The following is a 21244-nucleotide window of genomic DNA, read 5'->3' as shown; positions in this document are numbered from 1 at the left end:
CTTAGACTTTTATACCACCTAAGACAAAAATTTTTTATGTTAGAAATAAATAGCCACAAGTTAGACAGTCTTTTAAAACCATCACCACAAAACAGTCTTCAAAAACAGAATAAAACTATTACAGGTAAGAAAATTACAGTAAGTTATTGATTATATATTCCTCTTTTGAAACTCATACCTAATTAAACCTTTTCAAACTATCTTTGCCTTCACAAGTTCATTGTAACCCCAAAGCAATAATTTTTGGTAGTTGATTAACAACCTTTAATCAAGCTAATTCTACAACAACGAGGTTTTTCTTAGGCTTAGCTGACAACAATTTGTATTTTATGAAGAAACATATCACCAGGCTTACATATTATTTTTGAAGTTTTGTTTTTTAAACTAGCTAATCATCTAATCTCTTGTTATATTCATATAAAATTATTATTGTGTTTTTTGAGGAGACCTTGCACAAATGGAAGGCAAATAGAAAGATATAAAGTCATTGGTGTGATTGGGGTGCATGACGTGAAAATCACAGAGAATCCATAAAAAATTTAATAAAAAGGGGTACACTGTAGATGGGAGATTCCATCTCTAGGGGAACCTCAAGGGAAGTTGAGTGTCAGGAACAGTTGGTGTCCTAAACTGAATGTTTCAGTTTCTTTTGCCAACAGGGCAGAGGCAGCTATGGCCAAAATTCATGGTGACCACCTGGCTTTGACCGTGTCACATATATTGGACAGATAAGACATGAGTCTTTTTCAGGGTCCCAGAGTTTGCATAAGGACCTCAGGATAATGCTTCTAGATTTATCCAGAAAAACGTTAGATGGCATATTAACATCTGGGAGGGTCTTTGCAAGGACAGACATAAGGAAATTTTCATGGTTTTGAAGGCCTGCTCCACAGTCTCAGTCCATTCCAATGGCTGTGTGTATATTCAGGATGCTGGAATAGAGGGTCTTGACAACATGAGAAAATCTCATTATCCATGGCTAGCAATATTCAACTTCTTCCTGATCATTGTGGGGATGGGTATTTGCAGGACAACTGAAATAAGGTTATAGGAAGTATTTGTCCTTCTTCTTCTAGGTTGTAGCTTAGGAATGTGACCTGATGGAAACAGGTTGGTTGGCCATACAGAAGGACTTTTATTAGCTGTCTACGTTCTTTTTCTGGGTTTGGAGATATGAGTAGATGGTCTATCGACTGGAGCAGGATGCTCTGTGGATATTTCATTTAAAAATCCATCCAGTCTGACCTCAGGGCCATGTCAAGCAACTCTGGTGCCTTTTGGATCCTATTCTCCTGGTTTATTTCCTCCATTGAGTTCTATAGAACTGTCAGAGCATAGTCTATAGGAATGGACCCTTGTGAGGAGAATTCTGAGCACTTGTGTGAATATTCCAAGAAAATAAGACAATAGTGTATTCTCAATTTCTTCAAAACTCAGAATTGTTTATGGAATGTGTTTTCATGCTCCTTCCAGGTGTGGAAGATAGGAGTGAGTTTACTTCAGAATAGTCACTATTGCTTGCTATTGGCATTCAATTAAATGTTTAAACTATCCTTTCTATGGGAAATACATGTGTTTCTATATGTTACTTGTTTTTATGGTTTTATTCAGCTTGATTTCATGAAAGATTTACATGTTGAAAATTTAAAACTCTGAGTATAAATTGATTGAGTTTCTGAATAGATTTAGCTATTTTTTTTTTAGTAATGTTTGGTGTAGTTCAGTTTGATTTAGTGTAGTTTAGTTCAGTTAGCCTGATTTGTTATCTCCTGTAGAACAATTACACAACCTGATTTGATAAACTGGATGGCTCTTCTCGGATGAACGTTTTTGACATCTTAGTGTTGACATTCATTGAGCTATCCAGCTCTGTCTTTGAGACATGGGATTGGAAGACCTTAAAGAATGAGGTAAACTACAGTGTAATGCTGTAGAGAACTTTTATTTTTTAAATCAAGAACATATTCAATTTGGACAATGTGTCAGGACATGGTCAAATTTAGTGTGAAAAGAACTGGAATGAACTTATTTTAACCTTGTAATAAGAAGATGGTTTCTAATCTTAAGATGGAGTCAGCCTGGTCCATGATTTGGCCATCATAAAGATTTCACAAATCACAGAGATCATTCTTGGTAAGCACACTTGGTAGACAAGTGACCACACATTCCATGTTTCCGTTCAAAATCTGTCTAATGCCCCTGTCTCTGTTTCTCTGATAGGAGTAGAGCTTTTAGACAAAACAACTTGAGCTGGTCCCACAGGAGTTTGCTCTAGTTCCTGCTCTTCCCTACTCTTTCAAGAAGCTGCATTACTCTATAGACTCTGCTTCAGCTCTAGTGCACAGGTGTCTGCCCCGAGTTCTTGTTCTGACTCCTCTTCATGATGGGCTATAAGCTGGAAGAAAGCTGTGGATAATGCTGGGTTCTACCCTTACTTGGTGGTTTTTTTTTTTCTTTTTTTTTTTTTTTTTGCAACCCAGCACTGTCCACCCTGGAGTGGCAGCACCCACAGTAGGCTCAGTTCCTCATATTTATCATTAATTGAGAAAATGTCCCACAGACTCCATACCCGCCAGTCTGACAATGGCTCAATTCCTCAATTTCCTCTTCCCATATTGCTCAGCTCCTGTCAAGAGGAGAAAAACCAACTAACCAACTTCAAAATACCAACCAACCAATAATCCAATCAATCCAACAAGAAAAAACAAAAACAAAAATAAAAAAATTAAGCAGCAGAAACTTGGATGAAGAAATGTATAATAAATTCCTGAAAAATTAGACCTAGTCACTCATATACACCTAAAAACACTTCGGTGACCATCATTTGATAAAAATTACTCAAGCAGGTTGGGGCCATATGTGTAAAAACCAAACCAAACCAAAACAAAAAAAACCCCTCTTGGTACTTGCCTAATAATTCTCATAATTAAGTAAGAGTGAAATTTGCCCTTCAGTTGCTGTAATGTTTACCTGTAATTTCTTAATGTTTGACTTCATTTATGCACCTAAGGAAAACATCTGATAAGATTTTTCTAGTACCATCAAAATCTTTCCAAACCTAACAAATCGGAGTTCACTTTACTTTCCAAAACACTTGCCATTTGCTAAGAAATATCTGGCAGAAAGTATTTATATCTCATCATCAATTCCTACTACTCTTACCATTTCATCCAAACTGATTTTCCTTCATCCGTTGATCTGCAAACTGTGAGTAGAAAAGGATAGATTAGCACTACCAATGCTCTTCCACTCATCTGCACAATATGTGCACAATTATCTCCTCACAGTCTGTGCATGGTGGTGCATCACTAATCCCTGCACTATGGAGGCAGAACAAGAGAGATCTCTGTGAGTTCAAGACGATCCTTGTCTACATAGTGAGTTCCAGGTCAACCAGGGCTACATAAGGAAATAGTCTTAGGATGTTTTTTCTCACTAATGTTGTATTCCTCCTTTGCTTGGGCTTCAGTGAGAAAATAAGGAGACATAGATTTTCTTTCTCTCTAAATAAGATGTTTTCTTTTATTACTAAAAATCTCTCATGTCCAGTTCTAAAATGAAACTTTTTCAAATTGTTTATTCTGTTTGTTTTAGAGAATGAATTTCTCTCTCTCCTTCAATGTTTTCTTCTTTCTCTCTCTTCCTCTCTATCATTCCCCTCTAAATCATTCTCCCTGTTCTGAACTATTTCTGTCTCCTCCCTTCCTTATCTTTCTTATAAAACACAGGCTAGCTGGATAAATGAACGTAAAATATAACAAATGAAAATTTCCTTCCCTGTGCTTAAAGAGGTATTCTGACACTCCTAGTCAAGAAGCTAAGGGAATACATAACAGGTGTTTAGAGAGTGTGTAGAATATAGTATGGGTTAAAGGTGAGATTTGATTTGACTTCTATTTCCTCTTCACTTCAGCAATATTCTCTATGAATGAAAACTCCCTTGATCACTGTTATGTCATCAGTAATATTTCTGTGCACTTCAAAGGATAAATTTGTTTTCTTTTTAATACCAATCCCATCTATCTCCACTGAAATCATTGTGTGTGTGTGTTTCAATATCCGTGAATGTATGTGTGTATATGTTTGTGTGAGTTGGTGTGTATGTTTATGTGTGTGAGAGATAGGACCATGTTGTGTGCGCATGTGTGTGTGTGTGTTTGAGTGAATGTGTGTGATTCTTCAGTCCAGCCTTTCTATTTCCAATACCCAATAGTTAGGGTCCTTGGACATTTTCTGTCAAAGAGGAAACCTGGGAGGTGGGAGGACCTCAATAGACATCTTTACTTGTGGTCTACAGCCTACATAGGATCACCCAGGTGAATCTAATACAAGTGATTTTCTACCTGATAGATATCGCTAAAGAAATTCCTCAGTCACACTGCACATGAGTATAATCCCAGTACAAGAAAGAGCATCCGTGCATATTGAGTCTAGCCTAGTGAACATATTAAGTTCTGGGCCAGCCTAGACTACATGGAGAATGCTTGACTCACTAAAAACCTCCACATACCAAGTTAAATATTTATTGACTGTAATATTTTGAATGGGAGAATTTTGATGACAGCTTCTATTTCCTTAGGAGATATAGGACTATTTTATTTATTCACCTGGTCTTGATTTAGCTTTGGTAAGTGGAATAGATCAAACAAATTGCCACTTCATTTAGGTTTGGTTAGTGGAATTGATCAAACAAATTGTCCACTTCATTCATATTTTCAAATTTTGTGGCATATGGGCTTTTGAAGTAAGACCTAATGATTGTTTGGATTTCCTCAGTGTCTGTTGTTATGTCTCCCTATTCATTTCTGATTTTGTTGATTTGGGTAGTCTCTCTTTGCTATTGCTTAGTTTGACTAAGGGCTTGTCTATCTTGTTGATTTTCTCAAAGAACCAGCTCTTGGTTTCATTGATTCTTTGAGTTGGTCTCTTTGCAGTTTATTGATTTCAGCCCTGAGCTTGATGTTTCAAGCCATCTACTTCTCTTGGGTGTGTATGCTTCTTTTTTTTCCTAGGGCTTTCATGTGAGCAGTTAAGTTGCTTACATGAGATGTTTTGAATTGGTTTGTGAAGGCAGTTAGTGCTATGAACTTTTCTTTTAGCTAACACTGCTTTCATTGTGTCCCATAATTTTGGGTATGTTGTGCCTTTATTTTCATTGAATTCTAGGAAGTCTTCTGTTTCTTTCCTTATTTCTTCTCTGACCAAGCTGTCATTGAGTAGAGAGTTGCTTAGTTTCCATAGTGTGTAGGCTTCTGGCTATTTTTGTTGTTGTTGAAGTCCAGCTTTAGTCTGTGGTGGTCTGATAGGAAATAAGGGATTATTTAAATCTTCTTGTATCTGTTGAGGCTTGCTTTGTGAGCAACCATATGGTCTGTTTTGGAGAAGGTTCCATGAGGTGCTGAGAAGAAGGAAATCTTTTGTTTTTGGGTGAAAAGTTCTATAGATGTCTGTTAGGTCCATTTGATTCATGACCTCTGTTAGGGTCATTGTTTCTTTGTTTAATTTCTGTTTTGATGAGCTGTTCTTTGTTGAGAGTGGGGTGTTGAAGTCTCCCACTGTTAATGTGTGGGGATCTATGTGTGGTTTAAGTCTTATTAATGTTTCTTTTACAAAATAGGGTGCCCTTGTATGTGGGGCATCGATGTTCAGAGTTGTGATGTCTTCTTGGCGGAATTTTCCTTTAATGTGTATGAAGTGACCTTCCCACCTCTTTTGATTAATTTTGGTTGAAAGTCTATTTTATTAGATATTAGAATTACTACTCTTGCTTGCTTCTTGGGTCCATTTGCTTTGAAAAGAATCTTAATTCTCAGGTAATGTCTATCTTTGTGCCTTAGGTGTGTTTCTTTTTATTTTTCTTTTTTAATTACACTTTATTCACTTTGTCTCACCCCTATGGTTCCCTTCCTCCTCCAGTCCCAATCCCTCCCTTCCTTCACCCTCTGCATGCATGCCCCTCCCAAAGTCCACTGATAGGGGAAGTCTTCTTTTCCTTCCTTCTGATCCTAGTCAATTATGTCTAATCAGGAGTGGCTGCATTGTCTTCTGTGGCCTGATAATGCTGCTTCCCACTCAGGAGGAGGTAATTAAAGAGCAGGCCAATCAGTTCATGTCAAAGATAGTACCTTTTCCTGTTACAATGAAACCCACCTGGATACTGAACTGCCATGGGCTACATCTGTGCAGTGGTCTTAGGTTATCTCCATGCATAGACCTTTTTTGGAATATCAGTCTCTGGAAAGACCCCTGTGCTCAGAATTTTTGGTTCTGTTGCTCTCCTTGTGGAGTTCCTTGTCCTGTCCAGATCTTACTTTTTACCACTTCTTTCTTAAGATTCCCTGCACTTTCCCGAAATTTTGCCCATCAGTCTCAGCATCTGTATTGATAGTCTGCAGGGCAGAGCCTTTCAGAGGTCCTCTGTGTCAGGCTCCTGACTTGTTCCCTCTTTTCTCCTTCTTCTGATGTCCAGCCTTTTTGCCTTTCTGGATAGTAATTGAGCATTTTAGCAAGAACCCTCACTCTATTTTTTCTTTCTTTCCCTCCCATCCCCAGAACATGAGTTTCTTTATTTCAACAAACCGGCCTTTTTGATCCATCCAGACTTAACTTCTGTTCAATCTCCAGGAACTTCATAAAATTGGAGATTCTTTTTTCTTTTCTTTTTTATTAATTACTCTTTATTCACTTTTTATCCCCCATACACCCTTCCCTCCTCCGCTCCCGATCCCACCCTCTCTCCCTCTTCTTCACGAATGCCCCTCCCCAAGTCCACTGATAGGGGAGGTCCTCTTCTCCTTCCTTCTGAACCTGCCACCCAGGGCCTCTGAAAGCCTCTGCCCTGCATACTATCAAAGCAGACGCTCAGACTTATGGCCAACTGTTGGGCAGAGTGCATGGAATCTTATGTAAGAAGTGGGAAATAGTAAGTAAGAGCTGGAGAGGATGGGACCCACACAAGGCAAGCAACAGAACCAGAAAATTTGAACACAGGGAACTTCCCAGAGACTCATACTCCAACCAAGGACTACTCATGGAGACAACCTAGAACCCTGCACAGGTGTAGCACATGACAGTTCCCTGTCCAAGTGGGTTACATAGTAATGGGAAGAGGGACTGCCTCTGACATAATCTGATTGGCCTGCTCTTTGATCACCTACCCCGGAGTGGGGAGCAGCCTTATACCAGGCCACAGAAGATGGCAATGCAGCCACTCCTGATGTGATCTGAGTCCTTCCTCTTGATTAGTTTCTTTAGGAGTACAGATTTTAGTAGGTTTATATTGTATTATATGTCTATATGAGTGAGTATATACCGTGTATGTCTTTCTGCTTCTGGGATAGCTCACTCAGGATGATCTTTTCCATATCCCACCATTTACCTGCAAATTTCATGATTTCCTTGTTTTTTATTGCTGAGTAATATTCCATAGTGTAAATATAACACAATTTGTGCATCCATTCCTCCACTGAGGGGCATCTGGGCTGTTTCCAGCTTCTGCCTATTACAAATAAGGCTGCTACAAACATGGTTTTGCAAATGTCCTCATTGTGTACTTGAGACTCTTTTGGATATATGCCCAGGAGTGGTATAGCTGGATCTTGAGGAAGCGCTATACCTAGTTATCTGAGAAAGCGCCAGATTGTTTTCCAGAGTGGTTGTACAAGTTTACCTTGCCACCAGCAGTGGAGGAGGGTTCCCCTTTCTCCACAACCTCCAGCATGTGTTGTCTCTTGAGTTTTTGATCTTAGCCATTCTGATGGATGTAAGGTGAAATCTTAGTGTCATTTTGATTTGCATTTCCCTGATGGCTAATGAGTTTGAGCATTTCTTTAACTTTTTATCTGCCATTCGATATTCTTCTGCAGAGAATTCACTGTTTAGTTCTGTACCCCATTTTTTAACTGGATTACTTGATTTTTTTGCTGTTTAACCTCTTTAATTCTTATATATACTGGATATTAGTCCTCTGTCAGATATAGGGTTGGTGAAGATCCTTTCCCAGTCTGTACGCTATCATTTTGTTCTGAGAACAGTGTCTTTTGCTTGACAAAAGCTTTTCAGCTTCATGAGGTCCCATTTATTGATTGTTGCTCTTAGAGCCTGTTCTGTTGGTCTTCTGTTCAGGAAGTTGTCTCCTGTGCCAATGAGTTCAAAGCTCTTCCCCACTGCTTCTTCTAAGCGTTTTAGTGAGTCTGGTTTTATGTTGAGGTCTTTGATCCATTTGGACTTTAGTTTTTTTGCAGTGTGATAAGTATGCATCTACTTGTATTTTTCTACATGTAGACATCCAGTTAGACCAGCACCATTTGTTGAAGATGCTCTTTTTTTTTCCATTGAATGGTTTTGGCATCTTTGTAAAAAATCAGGTGTCCATTAGTGTATGGATTTATGTCAACATCTTCTATTTGATTTCCTTGATCCACCAGTCTGTTTCTATGTCAGTACTATGCAGTTTTTATTATTGGTGCTTTATAGTTCAGCTTGAGATCAGGGATGGAGATACCTCCTGAATATCTTTTTCTGTAGAGAATTGTTTTAGCAATTCTGGGTTTCTTGTTGTTCCATATGAAGGTGAGAATTTTTCTTTCCAGGTATGTAAAGAATTGTGTTGGCAATTTCATGAAAATTGCATTGAATCTGTAGATTGCTTTTGGTAAGATTGCCATTTTTGCTATGTTAATCCTGCCAAGCCATGAGCATGGGAGATCTTTCCATCTTCTGATATCTTCTTCTAATGTTTTCTTCAGAGAGTGGAAATTTTTTTCATACAAGTCTTTGACTTGCTTGTTTAGGTTCACAACAAGGTACTTGATGTGGTTAGTGGCTATTGTGAATGGTGTTCTTTCCGTAATTTCTTTCTCGGCTCTCTTGTCTTTTGTATACAGGAGGGCTTCTGATTTTTTTGAGTTGATTTTTTATCCATCCAATTTGCTGAAGGTGTTTATCAGCTGTAGGAGTTCTCTGGTAGAATTTTTGGTGTCACTCAGATATACTATCATATTATCTGCAAACAGTGATACTTTGACTTCTTCCTTTCCAATCTGTATCCCCTTGATCTCCTTCAATTGTCTTATTGCTCTAGCTAGGACTTCAAGAACAATGTTGAAGAGATATGGAGAGAATGGACAGCCTTGCCTTGTCCCTGATTTCAGTGGGAATGTTTTAATTTTCTCTCCATTGAGTTTGATGTTGGCTGTAGGCTTGCTTCAGTTTGTTGATGTTGTGGGTTACAGTGATGGATTTCTGTATATTGAACCACCCCTGCATGCCTGGGATGAAGCCTACTTGGTCATAGTGGATGATATCTTTGATGTGTTCTAGGATTCGGTTTGCAAGTAGTTTGTTGAGTATTTTTGCATCAATGTTCATAAGGGAGATTGGCCTGAAATTCTGTTACTTTGTTCGGGCTTTGTTAGCTTTAGGTGACTATGGCTTCATAGAATGAGTTTGGTAGTGTTCCTTCTGTTTCTATTTTGTGGAATAGTTCGAAGAGTATTGGTGTTAGCTCTTCTTTGAAGGTCTGGTTGAATTCTGCTTTGAAACCATCTGGCCCTGGGCTTTTTTTTTTGCATGGTAGACTTTTGATGACAGTTTCTATTACCTTAGGGGATATAAGACTATTTAATTTGTTTACCTGGTCTTGATTCAGCTTTGGCATGTAGACTCGGTCTAGAAAATTGTCCATTTCATTTAGATTTTCAAATTTTGTGGCACATAGACTTTGGAAGTAAGACCTAATTATTGTTTGGATTTCTTCAGTGTCTGTGGTTATGTCCCCCTACTTGCCATCACAGACAGAAAGGCTGTCCCCAAAGCAAAGACTGGGTGTGTTTCTTTCATGCAACAGATTGTTGGGTCTTGTTTATACATCCATTTTGTTAGTCTGAATCTTTTATTGTCACCTTTATTTCATTGATTTTTGAGAGAGATCAATGACCAATGGCTGTTAAAAATGTAATTTAGTCAACACCATATTTTTAGATTTTTGCCTAATTGAATTTCTTGGTAACATAAAATTTTATTCACTTTATGTCCTTCTTGTAGCCCCATCCTTCCTATACTCCCAGCCTCACTTTCACACCTTCCCTCCCCCTCCCATTTTTCTGTGAAAAGGGGAGTTCCCTTTCTCATCTACCCCAGCTCATTAAGTTGCATCAAAACTGAGCTTGTCCTCTTCCCAGTGGTCTATTAAGTCAGTCCTGCCAGGGGGAAGTGACCAAATGCTGGCAAATGAGTCTGATGCAGTCTTCCCTTTCCTTACTAGTGGACCCACATGAAGCCTATTTTCCCCATCTGCTAAATCTTTATAGGGTGTCTAGGTACAGTTCATGCATGGTCCTTGGATGATGCTTGTGTCCCAACAAACCCCTTTAGGCCCTGGAGTGTTGACTCAGCTGTTCTTCTTGTGGAGCTCCTGTCACCTCCAGGTCCTTTTCTTTTTCCTCCCAATTTCTCAAGACTCTCTAGGCATCAACCAATGCTTGGCAGGGAGTCTTGGCATCTCTTTTGAGGTGCTGTTGGGTAGAACCTCTCAGAGGCAACTCTGACAAGCTTTTATCTGCAAGCTTGGCAGAGTGTTCTTTATAGGGTCAAGGACTGAGACTCTCCAATAGAGTGAGTCTTTGGTTAGGCCAAGCTTTGGTTGGGCATTCCCTCAATCTCTCCTCTATCTGCTGTCTTTATCCTTGCACATCTTATAAGCAGGGTAAATTTTGTGTGGATGTTTTTGTGGGAAGTTTGGTGTTCTTATCTCTGGGCTTTGGAACTACTCTGCTTAGAGGATGTCCTCTTCATTCTCTATGGCCTCTGCTACGAGGAGTCTCTGCTTGAGTCCCCCTTATATCCTCCCAGGAAGATACCCTGATTTAGGTTTCCAGATTGTAACAGAGATACACCCACCCTCAGTTTCTATTTTCTCTCCAGGTCTTCTGTCCTCTCGACCTCACTCTTCCCAGATCTGATCTCCTTCCTCTTAACTTTTAGTGACCCCTTTCCCACCTTGTTCCCTCTCTCCATCTACTATCTCTGTCTATTCTATCTCCTCTTCTGAGTGAGATTTCTGTGGCCTCCCTTGGATCCTTTATGTTATTTATCTTCTTTGGGTAGAATGCTTATCCTGTACTATATGGCTAAATTCCACTTTTAGGTGAGTAAATACCATGTATGTCTTTCTGGTCTGGCTTACCTCATGCCAGCCAGATGATCTTTTCTAGTTCCATACACTTGTCTCCAAATTTCTTAACTTTTAAAATAGCTGAGTAGTATTCCATTGTGTAAACATGCCATAGTTACTTTATCCATTCTTTCATTGAGGGACATCATGGTTGTGTCCAGATTCTGGCTACTGTGAATAAAGCTGCTATGAGCACAGTTGAGCAAGTGTTTTTGTTGTATGGTGGAGTGTCATTTGGGTATTTATGCAGCAGAGATATATCTGGGTGTTGAGGTAAAGCTATTCTCAATTTTATAAGAAAGCACAAGACTGATTTCCAAAGTAGTTGTACAAGTTCCTACTCCCACCAGCATTGGAGGAATCTTCTCCTTTCTCCCAACCCTTGTGAGCATGGGTTTTCTCTTGAGATTTTGATCTTAGCCTTTCAAACAGATGTGAGTTGGAATGTCAGGGTCATTTTGATTTTCCTTTCCCTGATTACTAAGGATGTTGAGTAATTCTTTTTTTTTTTGCCCCGAAAAATATTGTCTTTTGTTTTTTTTTTTTGTTTGTTTGTTTTTGTTGTTGTTGTTGTTTCCATCTACATGTTTATAGCTTACCAGTTTGAGCTATAGCATGTATGAGGTGAAAATATTCACTGATCAAATAGACAAGATTTTCTGGTATCAATTAATTTACAGTTAATTACTCATCTTATCTTAAGTGAGTAGATTGATAGTTCTATCATAGTTCTGTTTTCTGTGCTTGGTGAGTAGGAGAGATTTAATTGTTCTGACCAGTACAGGTGTCTCTCTGCTTGAAGATCTTTTTAAATTTATTTTTATTTATTACCATTTATTCACTTTGTAGCCCAGCTGTAGCCACCTCCCTTGCTCCTCAATCTTGTCTTCCCTTTCTCTTCTTCTCCCATGCCTCTGAAACAGTTCACTGTTAGAAGAGATCTTCTTCTACTTCCCTCTGACCCTTGCCTATCAGGTCTCATCAGGACTGGCTGCATTGTTTTCCTCTGTGGTCTGGTAAGGCTGCCCACCTTCTCAAGGAGAGGTGATCAAAGAGGGAGCCACTGAGTTCATGTCACAGACAGTCCCTGTTCCCATTACTAGGGAACCCACTTGGAGACTTAGCTGCCATGGTAGCCCATCTGTGCAGGGGTTCTATGTTTTCTCCATGAATAGACATTGTTTGAAATATCAGTCTCACAAAAGTCCCCTGGGCCCAGATATGTTGGTTTTGTTGTTCTCCTTGTAGAGCTCCAGTTCTCTGCAGTTTTTATTAGCTCCCCCTTCTTTCATAAGTTTCCCTGCACTCTCTCCAAAGTTTGGTTATGAGCCTCAGCATCTGCTTTGATACCCTGCTGGGTAGATTCTTTCAGAGGCCCTCTGTGGTAGGTTCTTGTTCTGTTCCCTGTTTTTTCTCTCTTCTAATGTCTATCTTGTTTGCCTTTCTGAATGAAGATTTAGGATCTTATCCAGGATTCTCCTTCTTGCTTAGCTTCTTTAGGTGTAGAGATTTTAGTATGTTTATCCTATATTACATGTCTAATATCCAGTTTTAAATGATTATATTCCATGTGTGTCTTTCAGCTTCTGGGATACCTCACTCAGGATGGTCTTTTCTAGTTCCCACCATGCATGCAAATTTCTTGACTTCATTGTTTTTTATTGCTGAGTAGTATTTCATTGTTTAAATGTTCCACAATGTCTGTTTCCATTCTTTTATTGAGGGATATCTGGGTTGTTTCCAGATTCTGGCTATTACTAATAAAGGTGTTATGAACATGGTTGAGGAAATGTCTATAAGTGGGATCTATGCCTAGGAGTGGCATAGCTGGATCTTGAGGTAGCACTAGTCCTAATTTTCTGAAAAAGTGCTAGATTGATTTCCAAAGTTGTTGTACAAGTTTACATTCTCACCAGCAATGGAGGAGGGTTCCCCTTTCTCTACATCCTCTCCACCATGTGTTGTCACTTGAGTTTTTGATCTTAGCCATTCTGATGGGTATAAGTTGAAATCTCAGAGTCCTTTTGATTTTCATTTTCCTGATGATTATGGACCTTGAGCATTTCTTTAAGTGTTTCTCTGTCATTCGATATTCCTCTACTGAGAATTCTCTATTTATCTCTGTACCCCATTTTTTAATTGGATTACTTGATTTGTTGCTTTTTAACTTCTTGAATTCTTTATATATTCGCAATAGTAGCCCTCTGTCAGATATAGGGTTGGTGAAGATCCTTTCCCAGTCTGTGGGCTGTCATTTTATTCTGATGACAGTGTTCTTTGTTTTACAGAAGTTTTCATTTTCATGAGGTCCTATGTTTTGATTGTTGATCTTAGAGCTTGTGCTCTTGGTGTTCTGTTCAGCACGCAGTCTCTCGTGTTAGTGACTTCAAGGATCTTCCCCACTTTTTCTTCTAACAGGTTTAGTTTGTCTGGTTTTATGTTGAGGTCTTAATCCACTTGGACTATAATTTTGTACAGGATGATAAGTATGGCTCTATTTGCATTTTTCTACATTTAGATATCCAGTCAGAACAGCACCATTTCTTGAATATGCTGTCTTTTTTTCCATTGTATGGTTTTGGCATCTTTGTCAAAAATCAGGTGTCCATAGCTCTGTGTGTTTTTTTTTGTTGTTGTTGCTTTGTCTTGTTTTGTTTTGTCAAAATGATGTTTTTATGCATCTAATGAAATATATTATATGATTTTTTGAGTTGGTTTAGGTAATGGATTATCATGATGGATTTTCATATGTGGAACCATCCTTGGCCTACTTGATCATGGTGAATGATGAATTTGTTGTGTTCTTGGATTTGGTTTGAGAGTATTTTATTTAATATTTTTATAATGATGCTCATGAGTGAAAATGATTTGAAGTTATTTCCTTGTTGAGTCTTTGTGTGGTTTAGGTACTTACAAGTAAACCTAGTTCATGGTGACTGTGGCTTTATAGAATGAGTTTGGCAATGGGGAACTTCTCTCACCACGACTTTTAAGGAGAGCATTCTCTTACAGATCTGGTAGAGATATTTGGCTTGATAAAACTTTGAGAATATCAGACATATCCTGAGATTGTTTGCTTTACATTTTGAGTTCATTTATAACTTAGACTTAAATTACATTCTGATGTTAGGTTCTTTGGTTGGAAATGAAAATCATGACAAGTTTCAGACCAGACCTTTTAGGTATAAGTGTGTAATCTTTCAGAAGCACATACACTGGTATTACTAATTTCAGGGAGCCACTCAGTAGTAACTCAGGGAACCCTCACTCATAGAGTCCAGGTTATTCAAACTGTACATCACATACCAATAGCAAACCTAAAGAGTTTCTTATTTTTGCTAGAATAAAAACAAGGTGCTAATAAAAATACAAAATATTCTTGAATATATACATGGACACTTTCTCCAAATTGTTATGAAATCCCCTGAGGGTGGCTAGCTGAGCAAACTTGGATAGTTTTGTTGACCTCTGTGTAGCTGCATTTTCTCATTTGTATGTTGAGACTTGTGATAACCCTTCCCAATGTAATTATAGGAATGTATACTTAACAATTTACTCTTTGTTTCCTCATATTTAACAAGGTGATTTAAAAGTCACATCATTGAAGTATTATGATATTTATATAACGAAATCTATGTCATTCACTATATATTTGTCAGAGTAAATATACACCTAAGATATTTAAATAAGGATATAACCTACAGCCCCTGCTCAGTGTAGCCCATGGTAGCTCAGTATTCAACTTTGTTCCCTAGTAAGGGGAAGAGGGACTGTCTCTGACATGAACTCAATGGCTGGCTCTTTGACCTCATGCCCCACTGCGCCATGGAGGGAGGATGACCTTTGCTAGGCCACAGAGGAGGACATTGTAGCCAGTCCTGAAGATACCTGATAAGGTAGGGTCAGATGGAAGGGGAGGAGTTCTTCCACTATTAGTGGACTTGGAAAGGAGTAGGGAGGAGATGAGGGAAGGTAGGATTGGGAGGGATTGAGCGTGGGGACTACTGCTGGGATACAAAGTAAATAACATCTGATAAATATAAAAAATAAAAATTATGAAAAGATATTTAGTTTTTCATGCATATTGACCTCTCAGTAATTATTATTCAGTATTGTATAATACTTCACAATGAAATTAATTGCATATTTTTTTCTTCTAGGTGAATAATTATGCACAATACAAATGAATATTTGTTAAATTTTAAAGGATTTAATTTTATCAAAAAATTGGTGAACACTGAGGAGTTAGAAAAGATGGAAGATGTTGAAATTCGAGATGATGATGTCTTCCTCATCACCTATCCAAAATCTGGTAAATGCCAGGAATAGGCCATGTGCTAATAATGTCCCCTTTATGTTATTCTTGTGTGTGTGAAATTGGTTCTTGTCCACTCACCAAGAGCATTTACATAATATTTGCAGAAACCTACATTTACATAACAATTTATGATCAGATAAAATATAAATGAAACTCAATCTATAGGACAGAAATCTACCATCAATGCATATACTATACATTCTGATGCTGAGTAGGAATGTCAAAGAAATGAGATGTGCAGCATACAGCCAAGAGCCAACATTTGGTCGGCTCTGACCTGTTCACTCTGGTGGACTGGAATGGCACATACAGAAACCTTTTCTTCTGAATGCAAATGCTTCATTTTTTAAGATGAGTTTTCTACCACATATCGTGAACTTTAAAAATATTTCAAAGAATTTCGGTGTACTTCACACAGTTTAAGAAGCACACACACATGCCAACACAAACACATACACAGAAATACACATGCATAAGTACACATGAATTTTCTTTTTTTCTTTTTTTATTATTAGTTATATTTTATTAACTCTGTATCCCAACTATATCCCACTCCCTCATTCCCTTCCAACCCCTCCCTCCCTTATCTCCCTACCCATCCCTTTCCAAGTCCCCTGATTGGGGAGGACCTCCTCCCCTTTCATCTGACCCTGTTTTATCAGGCATCTTCAGGACTGGCTGCACAGTCCTTCTCTGTGGCCTAGCAGACTGCTCCTCCCTTGGGGAGTGGGGAGGTCAAAGAGCCTGCCATTGAGTTCCTGTCAGAAATAGTCCCTGTTCCCCTTAAGAGGGGAAACCAATTGGTTCCTGAGCTATCACGGGCTTCATCCAAGCAGAGGTTCTAGGTTATACCAATACATACTCCTTGTTGGAGTGTCAGTCTCAGAAAAGACGCCTGTGCCCAGATATATTTGGTCCTTGTGGAGCTCCTATCCTTTCCAAGTCATACTAACTCCCCCTTCTTTCATATGATTCCCTACACTCTGCCAAAGGTTTGGTTATGAGTCTTAGTATCTGCTTTGATACACTGCTAGGTCGAGTATTTCAGGGGCCCTATGCCATAGGCTCCTGTCCTGTTGCTTGTTTTCTCCTATGTCCAATGCACCTCCCATTTGTCTTTCTTTTTTTTTTTAAATTTTATTTTTCTTTTTAGTTACATTTTGTTAACTCTGTGTCCCCGCTGTATCCCGCTCCCTCATTCCCTCCTCAATCCCACACTCCCTCCCTGGTCTCCTCCCTGCCCCTTTCCAAGTCCACTGATAGGGAAGGACCTCCTCCCCTTTCATTTGACCCTGTTTTATCAGGTATCTTCAGGGCTGGCTGTAGAGTCCTCCTCTGTGACCTAACAGGACTGATCATCCCCTGGAGGTGGGGGGAGTCAAGGAGCCTGACCTTGAGATCCTGTTAGAAATAGTCCTTGTTCCCCTTACTTTAGAAAACTATTTGGTTACTGAGCAACCATGGGCCACATCCGAGCAGAAGTTCTAGGTTATATCCATAGATGGTCCTTGGTTGAGTGTCAGTCTCAGAAAAGACCCTGTGCCCGGATATATTTGGTCCTTGTAGAGCTCCTATCCTTTCCATATCATACTAACTCCCCTTCTTTCATATGATTCCCTGCACTCTGCCGAGGGTTTGGTTTTGAGTCTTAATGTCTGCTTTGAAACACTGCTAGTTAGATTCTTTCAAATGCCTTTTGCAGTAGATTCCTGTCATACCTTAAATGCACATCCCATTTGTCTTTCTAAATGAGGATTGATCATCTTCGCCTGTGTCCACTTTCTTGATTATCTTCTTTAGGTGTGTAGATTTCATTATGTTTATCATATCTTATAGGACTTTATGAGTGAGTATATACCATGTGTATCTTTCTCCTTCTGGGATACCTCACTCAGAATGATCTTTTCTAAATCCCACCATCTGTCTGCAATTGTAATGATTTCTTTGTTTTTGATTGTAGAGTAGTATTCCATTGTGTAAAAATATCACAATTTTCGTATCTATTCCTCCATTGAAGGACATCTGGGTTGTTTCCAAGTTCTGGCTATTACAAATAAAGCTGCTACATTCATGGCTGAGCAAATGTCCTTGTTATGTACTTGAGCAAATTTTGGGTATATACCTAGGAGTGGTATAGCTGGGTCTTGAGGAAGCACTATTCCTAATTGTCTGAGAAAGCACCATATTGACTCCCAAAGTGGTTGTACAAGTTTATATTACCACCAGCAATGGAGAAGTGTTCCCCTTTCTCCACAAACTCTTCAGCATGTGTTGTCACTTGAGTTATTCATCTTAGCCATTCTGATGGGTGTAAGGTGAAATCTCAGGGTTGTTTTGATTTGCATTTCCCTGATGGCTAATGAGTTTGAGCATTTTCTTTCAGTGTTTCTCTGCCATTCTATATTCCTCTACAGAGAATTCTGTTTAGTTCCATACCCTATTTTTTAATTGGATTACTTGGTTTGTTGCTTTTTAACTTCTTTAGTTCTTTATATATGCTGGATATCAGCCCTCTGTCAGATACAGGGTTGGTGAAGATACTTTCCCCGTCTGTACACTCTCATTTTGTTCTGTCGACAATATCTTTTGCTTGACAGAAGCTTTTCAGTTTCATGAGGTCCTATTTATTGATTGTTGCTGTTAGAACCTGTGCTGTTGGTGTTCTGTTCAGGAAGTTATCTCCTGTGCCAATGAGTTCTAGGCTCTTCCCCATTTTTTCTTCTGCACAATTTAGTGTATCTGGCTTTATGTTGAGGTCTTTAATCCATTTGGACTTTAGTTTTGTGCAGGGTGTTAAATATGGATCTATTTTCATTTTACTGCATGTAGACATCCAGTTGGACCAGCACCATTTGTTGAAGATGCTGTCTTTTTTCCATTGAATGATTTTGGATTCTTTGTCAAAAATCAAGTATTCATAGATGTGTGGGTTTATTTCTGTGTCTTCTATTCGGTTCCATTGATCCTTTTTTCTGTATCTATGCCAATACTATACAGTTTTTTACTATTGCTCTGTAGTGCAGCTTGAGAACTGGGATGGAGATACCCCCCAGATAATCTGTTCTTGTACCGGATCATTTTGGAGATTTTTTTTCTCCATATGAAAGTGAGAATCTTTCTTTCAAGGTCTGTAAAGAACTGAGTTGGATTATATGCCTAGGAGTGGTATGGCTGGATCTTCAAACAATAAGGACAGTTGCTCAACCATGTTTGTAGCAGCTTTATTTGTAATAGCCAGAAGCTGGAAACAGCCCAGATGCCCCTCAACTGAAGAATGGATGCAGAAATTGTGGTACATCTATACAATGGAGTATTACTCTGCAATGAAAAATAAGGAAATCATGAAATTTGCAGGTAAATGGTGGGACATGGAAAGGATCATCCTGAGTAAGGTATTCCAGAAGCAGAAAGATACACATTATATATACTCACTCATATAGACTTATAACATAGGATAAACCTACTAAAATCTGTACATCTAAAAAACTAATCAAGTGAGAGAACCCTGACTAAAAAGCTAAATCCCCATCTTGAAAGGTAAAGAGAATGGACATCAGAAGATGAAAACAGGAAACAACCTAGAATCCTGCCACAGATGGCCTCTGAAAGGCTCTGCCCTGCAGCCTATCAAAGCAGATGCTGAGGCTTATGGTCAACTGTTGGGCAGAGTGCATGGAATCTTATTTAAGAAGTGGGAAATAGTAAGATCTGGAGAGGATAGGAACCCCACCAGGAGAGCAACAGAACCAGAAAATTTGAACACAGGGGTCTTCCCAGAGTCTCATACTCCAACCAAGTACCATTCATGGAGATAACCTGGTACCCCTGCACAGATGCAGCCCATAGCAGTTTAGTGTCCATGTGGGTTACATAGTAATGGGAAGAGAGACTGCCTTTGAGATAATCTGATTGGCCTGCTCTTTGATCATCTCCCCCTGAGAGGAGAGCGGCCTTACCAGGCCACAGAGGAAGACAATGCAGCCACTCCTGATGTGATCTGATAGACTAAAATCAGAAGGAAGGAGAGGAGGACCTCCCTTATCAGTAGACCTGGGGAGGGATATTCGTGAAGAGAGGGGAGGGAGGGTGGGACCAGGAGGGAGGGGCTTATGGGGGTATATAAAATGAATAAAGTGTAATTAAGAAAATTAAATCAAATTAAAAAAAAGAACTGAATTGGTATTTTGATGGGAATTGCGTTGAATCTGTAGATTGCTTTTGGCAGGATGGCCATTTTCAAAATGTTAATCCTACCAATCCATGAGCAGGGAAGATCTTTCCATCTTCTGATATCTTCTTCAATTTCTTTCTTCAGAGACTTAAAAGTTTTTTTCAAAGAGGTCTTTCACCTGCTTAGTTAAAGTCACCCCAAGGTATTTTATGTTATTAGTGGCTATTGTGAAGGGTGTTGTTTCCCTGATTTTTTCCTTGGCCCTTTTGTCTTTGGTATACAGAAGGGCTTCTGATTTTTTTTTCAATGCAGTTTATTCAGAAACCTTGAACAAACCTCGGACCCTGGGGAAAGCCAGCCCACAGCTTAAATAGCCTCTGGGTAGCCAACCCAGGCATGCCACGTGGGCAATGCAGATAGGTCCACATATATGGAAGCAAGCCAGATCCTCAGCCTTAGCCAAATGTGGAATTGTTCGTGGCAGAGAGCACTCACCATCGGGAAGGTGGAAGGCGGAAACCAGCTCCATCTTTAAGGCATAGCCTTCCGCAGCTCTCTACAGTTCCCCCTTTTTGTTTTAGACGCATCAGGCAAGAGTAGAGGTCTGATCTCTGATATTAGAAATAAATTGGGACTTTGTACTGATGTTCATTTAGGTGTCATCCACCCAAAGAGCATCAGACCCGTCTGATACCTTTTTCTCAGAGGCGGGACCTGGGGCATCAACCCGCATGCAATCAGACATGCTCTTCTCTGGGTCCAAAGCGGCTGACCCTGAGTGCAGTGCTTAACCTTGCATCCTGAGCGTATTAGCTTTTTATGGTATCCAACCATGCTTGGGGAGAATGTCCTGCAAATCTGTCTAAACAATTGTCTAGCTATATTTTAGGTAATTGGACTGGAGAATTCGATACTACGATGGAGCAGCTGAGAGTGGCCATTGTCACAGTAAATTCTACCAGAGTGGACACAGGACTAGCCACAGGATTATCAACATGGATTGCTGCAGCCATGAATCATCTGAAGGAATGGGCGGGCATGGGAGCGTTAGCAGGCCTTCTGGTGTTGGTCTCCTTGGTTTGCCTGTGGTATATATGCAAGATTAGAGTCTCACAACAGTGTGATGCAGCCATGATCATTCAGGCCTTTACAGCCGTTGAAGCAGGGCTTCTGATTTTTTTGAGTTGATTTTGTATCCAGCTACTTTGCTGAAGGTGTTTATCAGCTGAAGGAGTTCTCCGGTTGAATTTTTGGGTTCCCTCATGTATACTATCATATCATCTGCGAATAGTGACACTTTGACCTCTTCCTTTCTGATTTGTATCCCCTTGATCTCCTTCAACTGTCTTATTGTTTTAGCTAGGACTTCTAGTACTATGTTGAGGAATTATGGAGAGAGTGGGCAGCCTTATCTTGTCTCTGATTTCAGTGAGATTGATTTAAGTTTCTCTCCATTGAGTTTGATGTTGGCTATAGGCTTGCTGTATATTGCCTTTACCATGATTAGGTATGTGCCTTGTATCCCTGATCTCTCCAAGACTTTAAACATGAATGGGTGTTGGACTTTGTCAAATGCTTTTTC

At 39.3% G+C, this 21244-nt stretch overlaps 2 protein-coding genes across 4 annotated transcripts in view; both read left to right on the top strand.

The window, feature by feature from the left end:
• The first annotated feature begins 3158 nt into the window (after positions 1-3158).
• LOC110540127 (amine sulfotransferase-like) overlaps positions 3159-21244 on the top strand; it is a 139132-nt gene continuing 121046 nt past the window's right edge. Inside the window, exon 1 of the mRNA XM_060373643.1 lies at positions 3159-3207. The gene's annotated coding sequence lies outside the window, so the exon portion shown is untranslated. The remainder of the gene's footprint in view (positions 3208-21244) is intronic.
• The window catches only part of LOC132649571 (amine sulfotransferase-like), a 46989-nt gene continuing 28913 nt past the window's right edge, over positions 3169-21244 (top strand). The window contains exons 1-2 of one of the 3 annotated variants that reach the window (XM_060373649.1): positions 3169-3348; positions 15334-15485. In XM_060373649.1, the coding sequence (XP_060229632.1) occupies positions 15344-15485 (142 nt within the window). In that variant the 5' untranslated portion in view covers positions 3169-3348; positions 15334-15343. The other 2 variants (XM_060373647.1, XM_060373648.1) reach the window with 2 other exon arrangements.

This window comes from Meriones unguiculatus, chromosome 20 (genome assembly GCF_030254825.1).
Source record: "Meriones unguiculatus strain TT.TT164.6M chromosome 20, Bangor_MerUng_6.1, whole genome shotgun sequence".
NCBI classification, from domain to species: Eukaryota; Metazoa; Chordata; class Mammalia; order Rodentia; family Muridae; genus Meriones; species Meriones unguiculatus.
The sequence above is the reverse complement of the archived record's forward strand: the minus strand, read 5'-3'. Positions and strand labels throughout refer to the sequence as shown.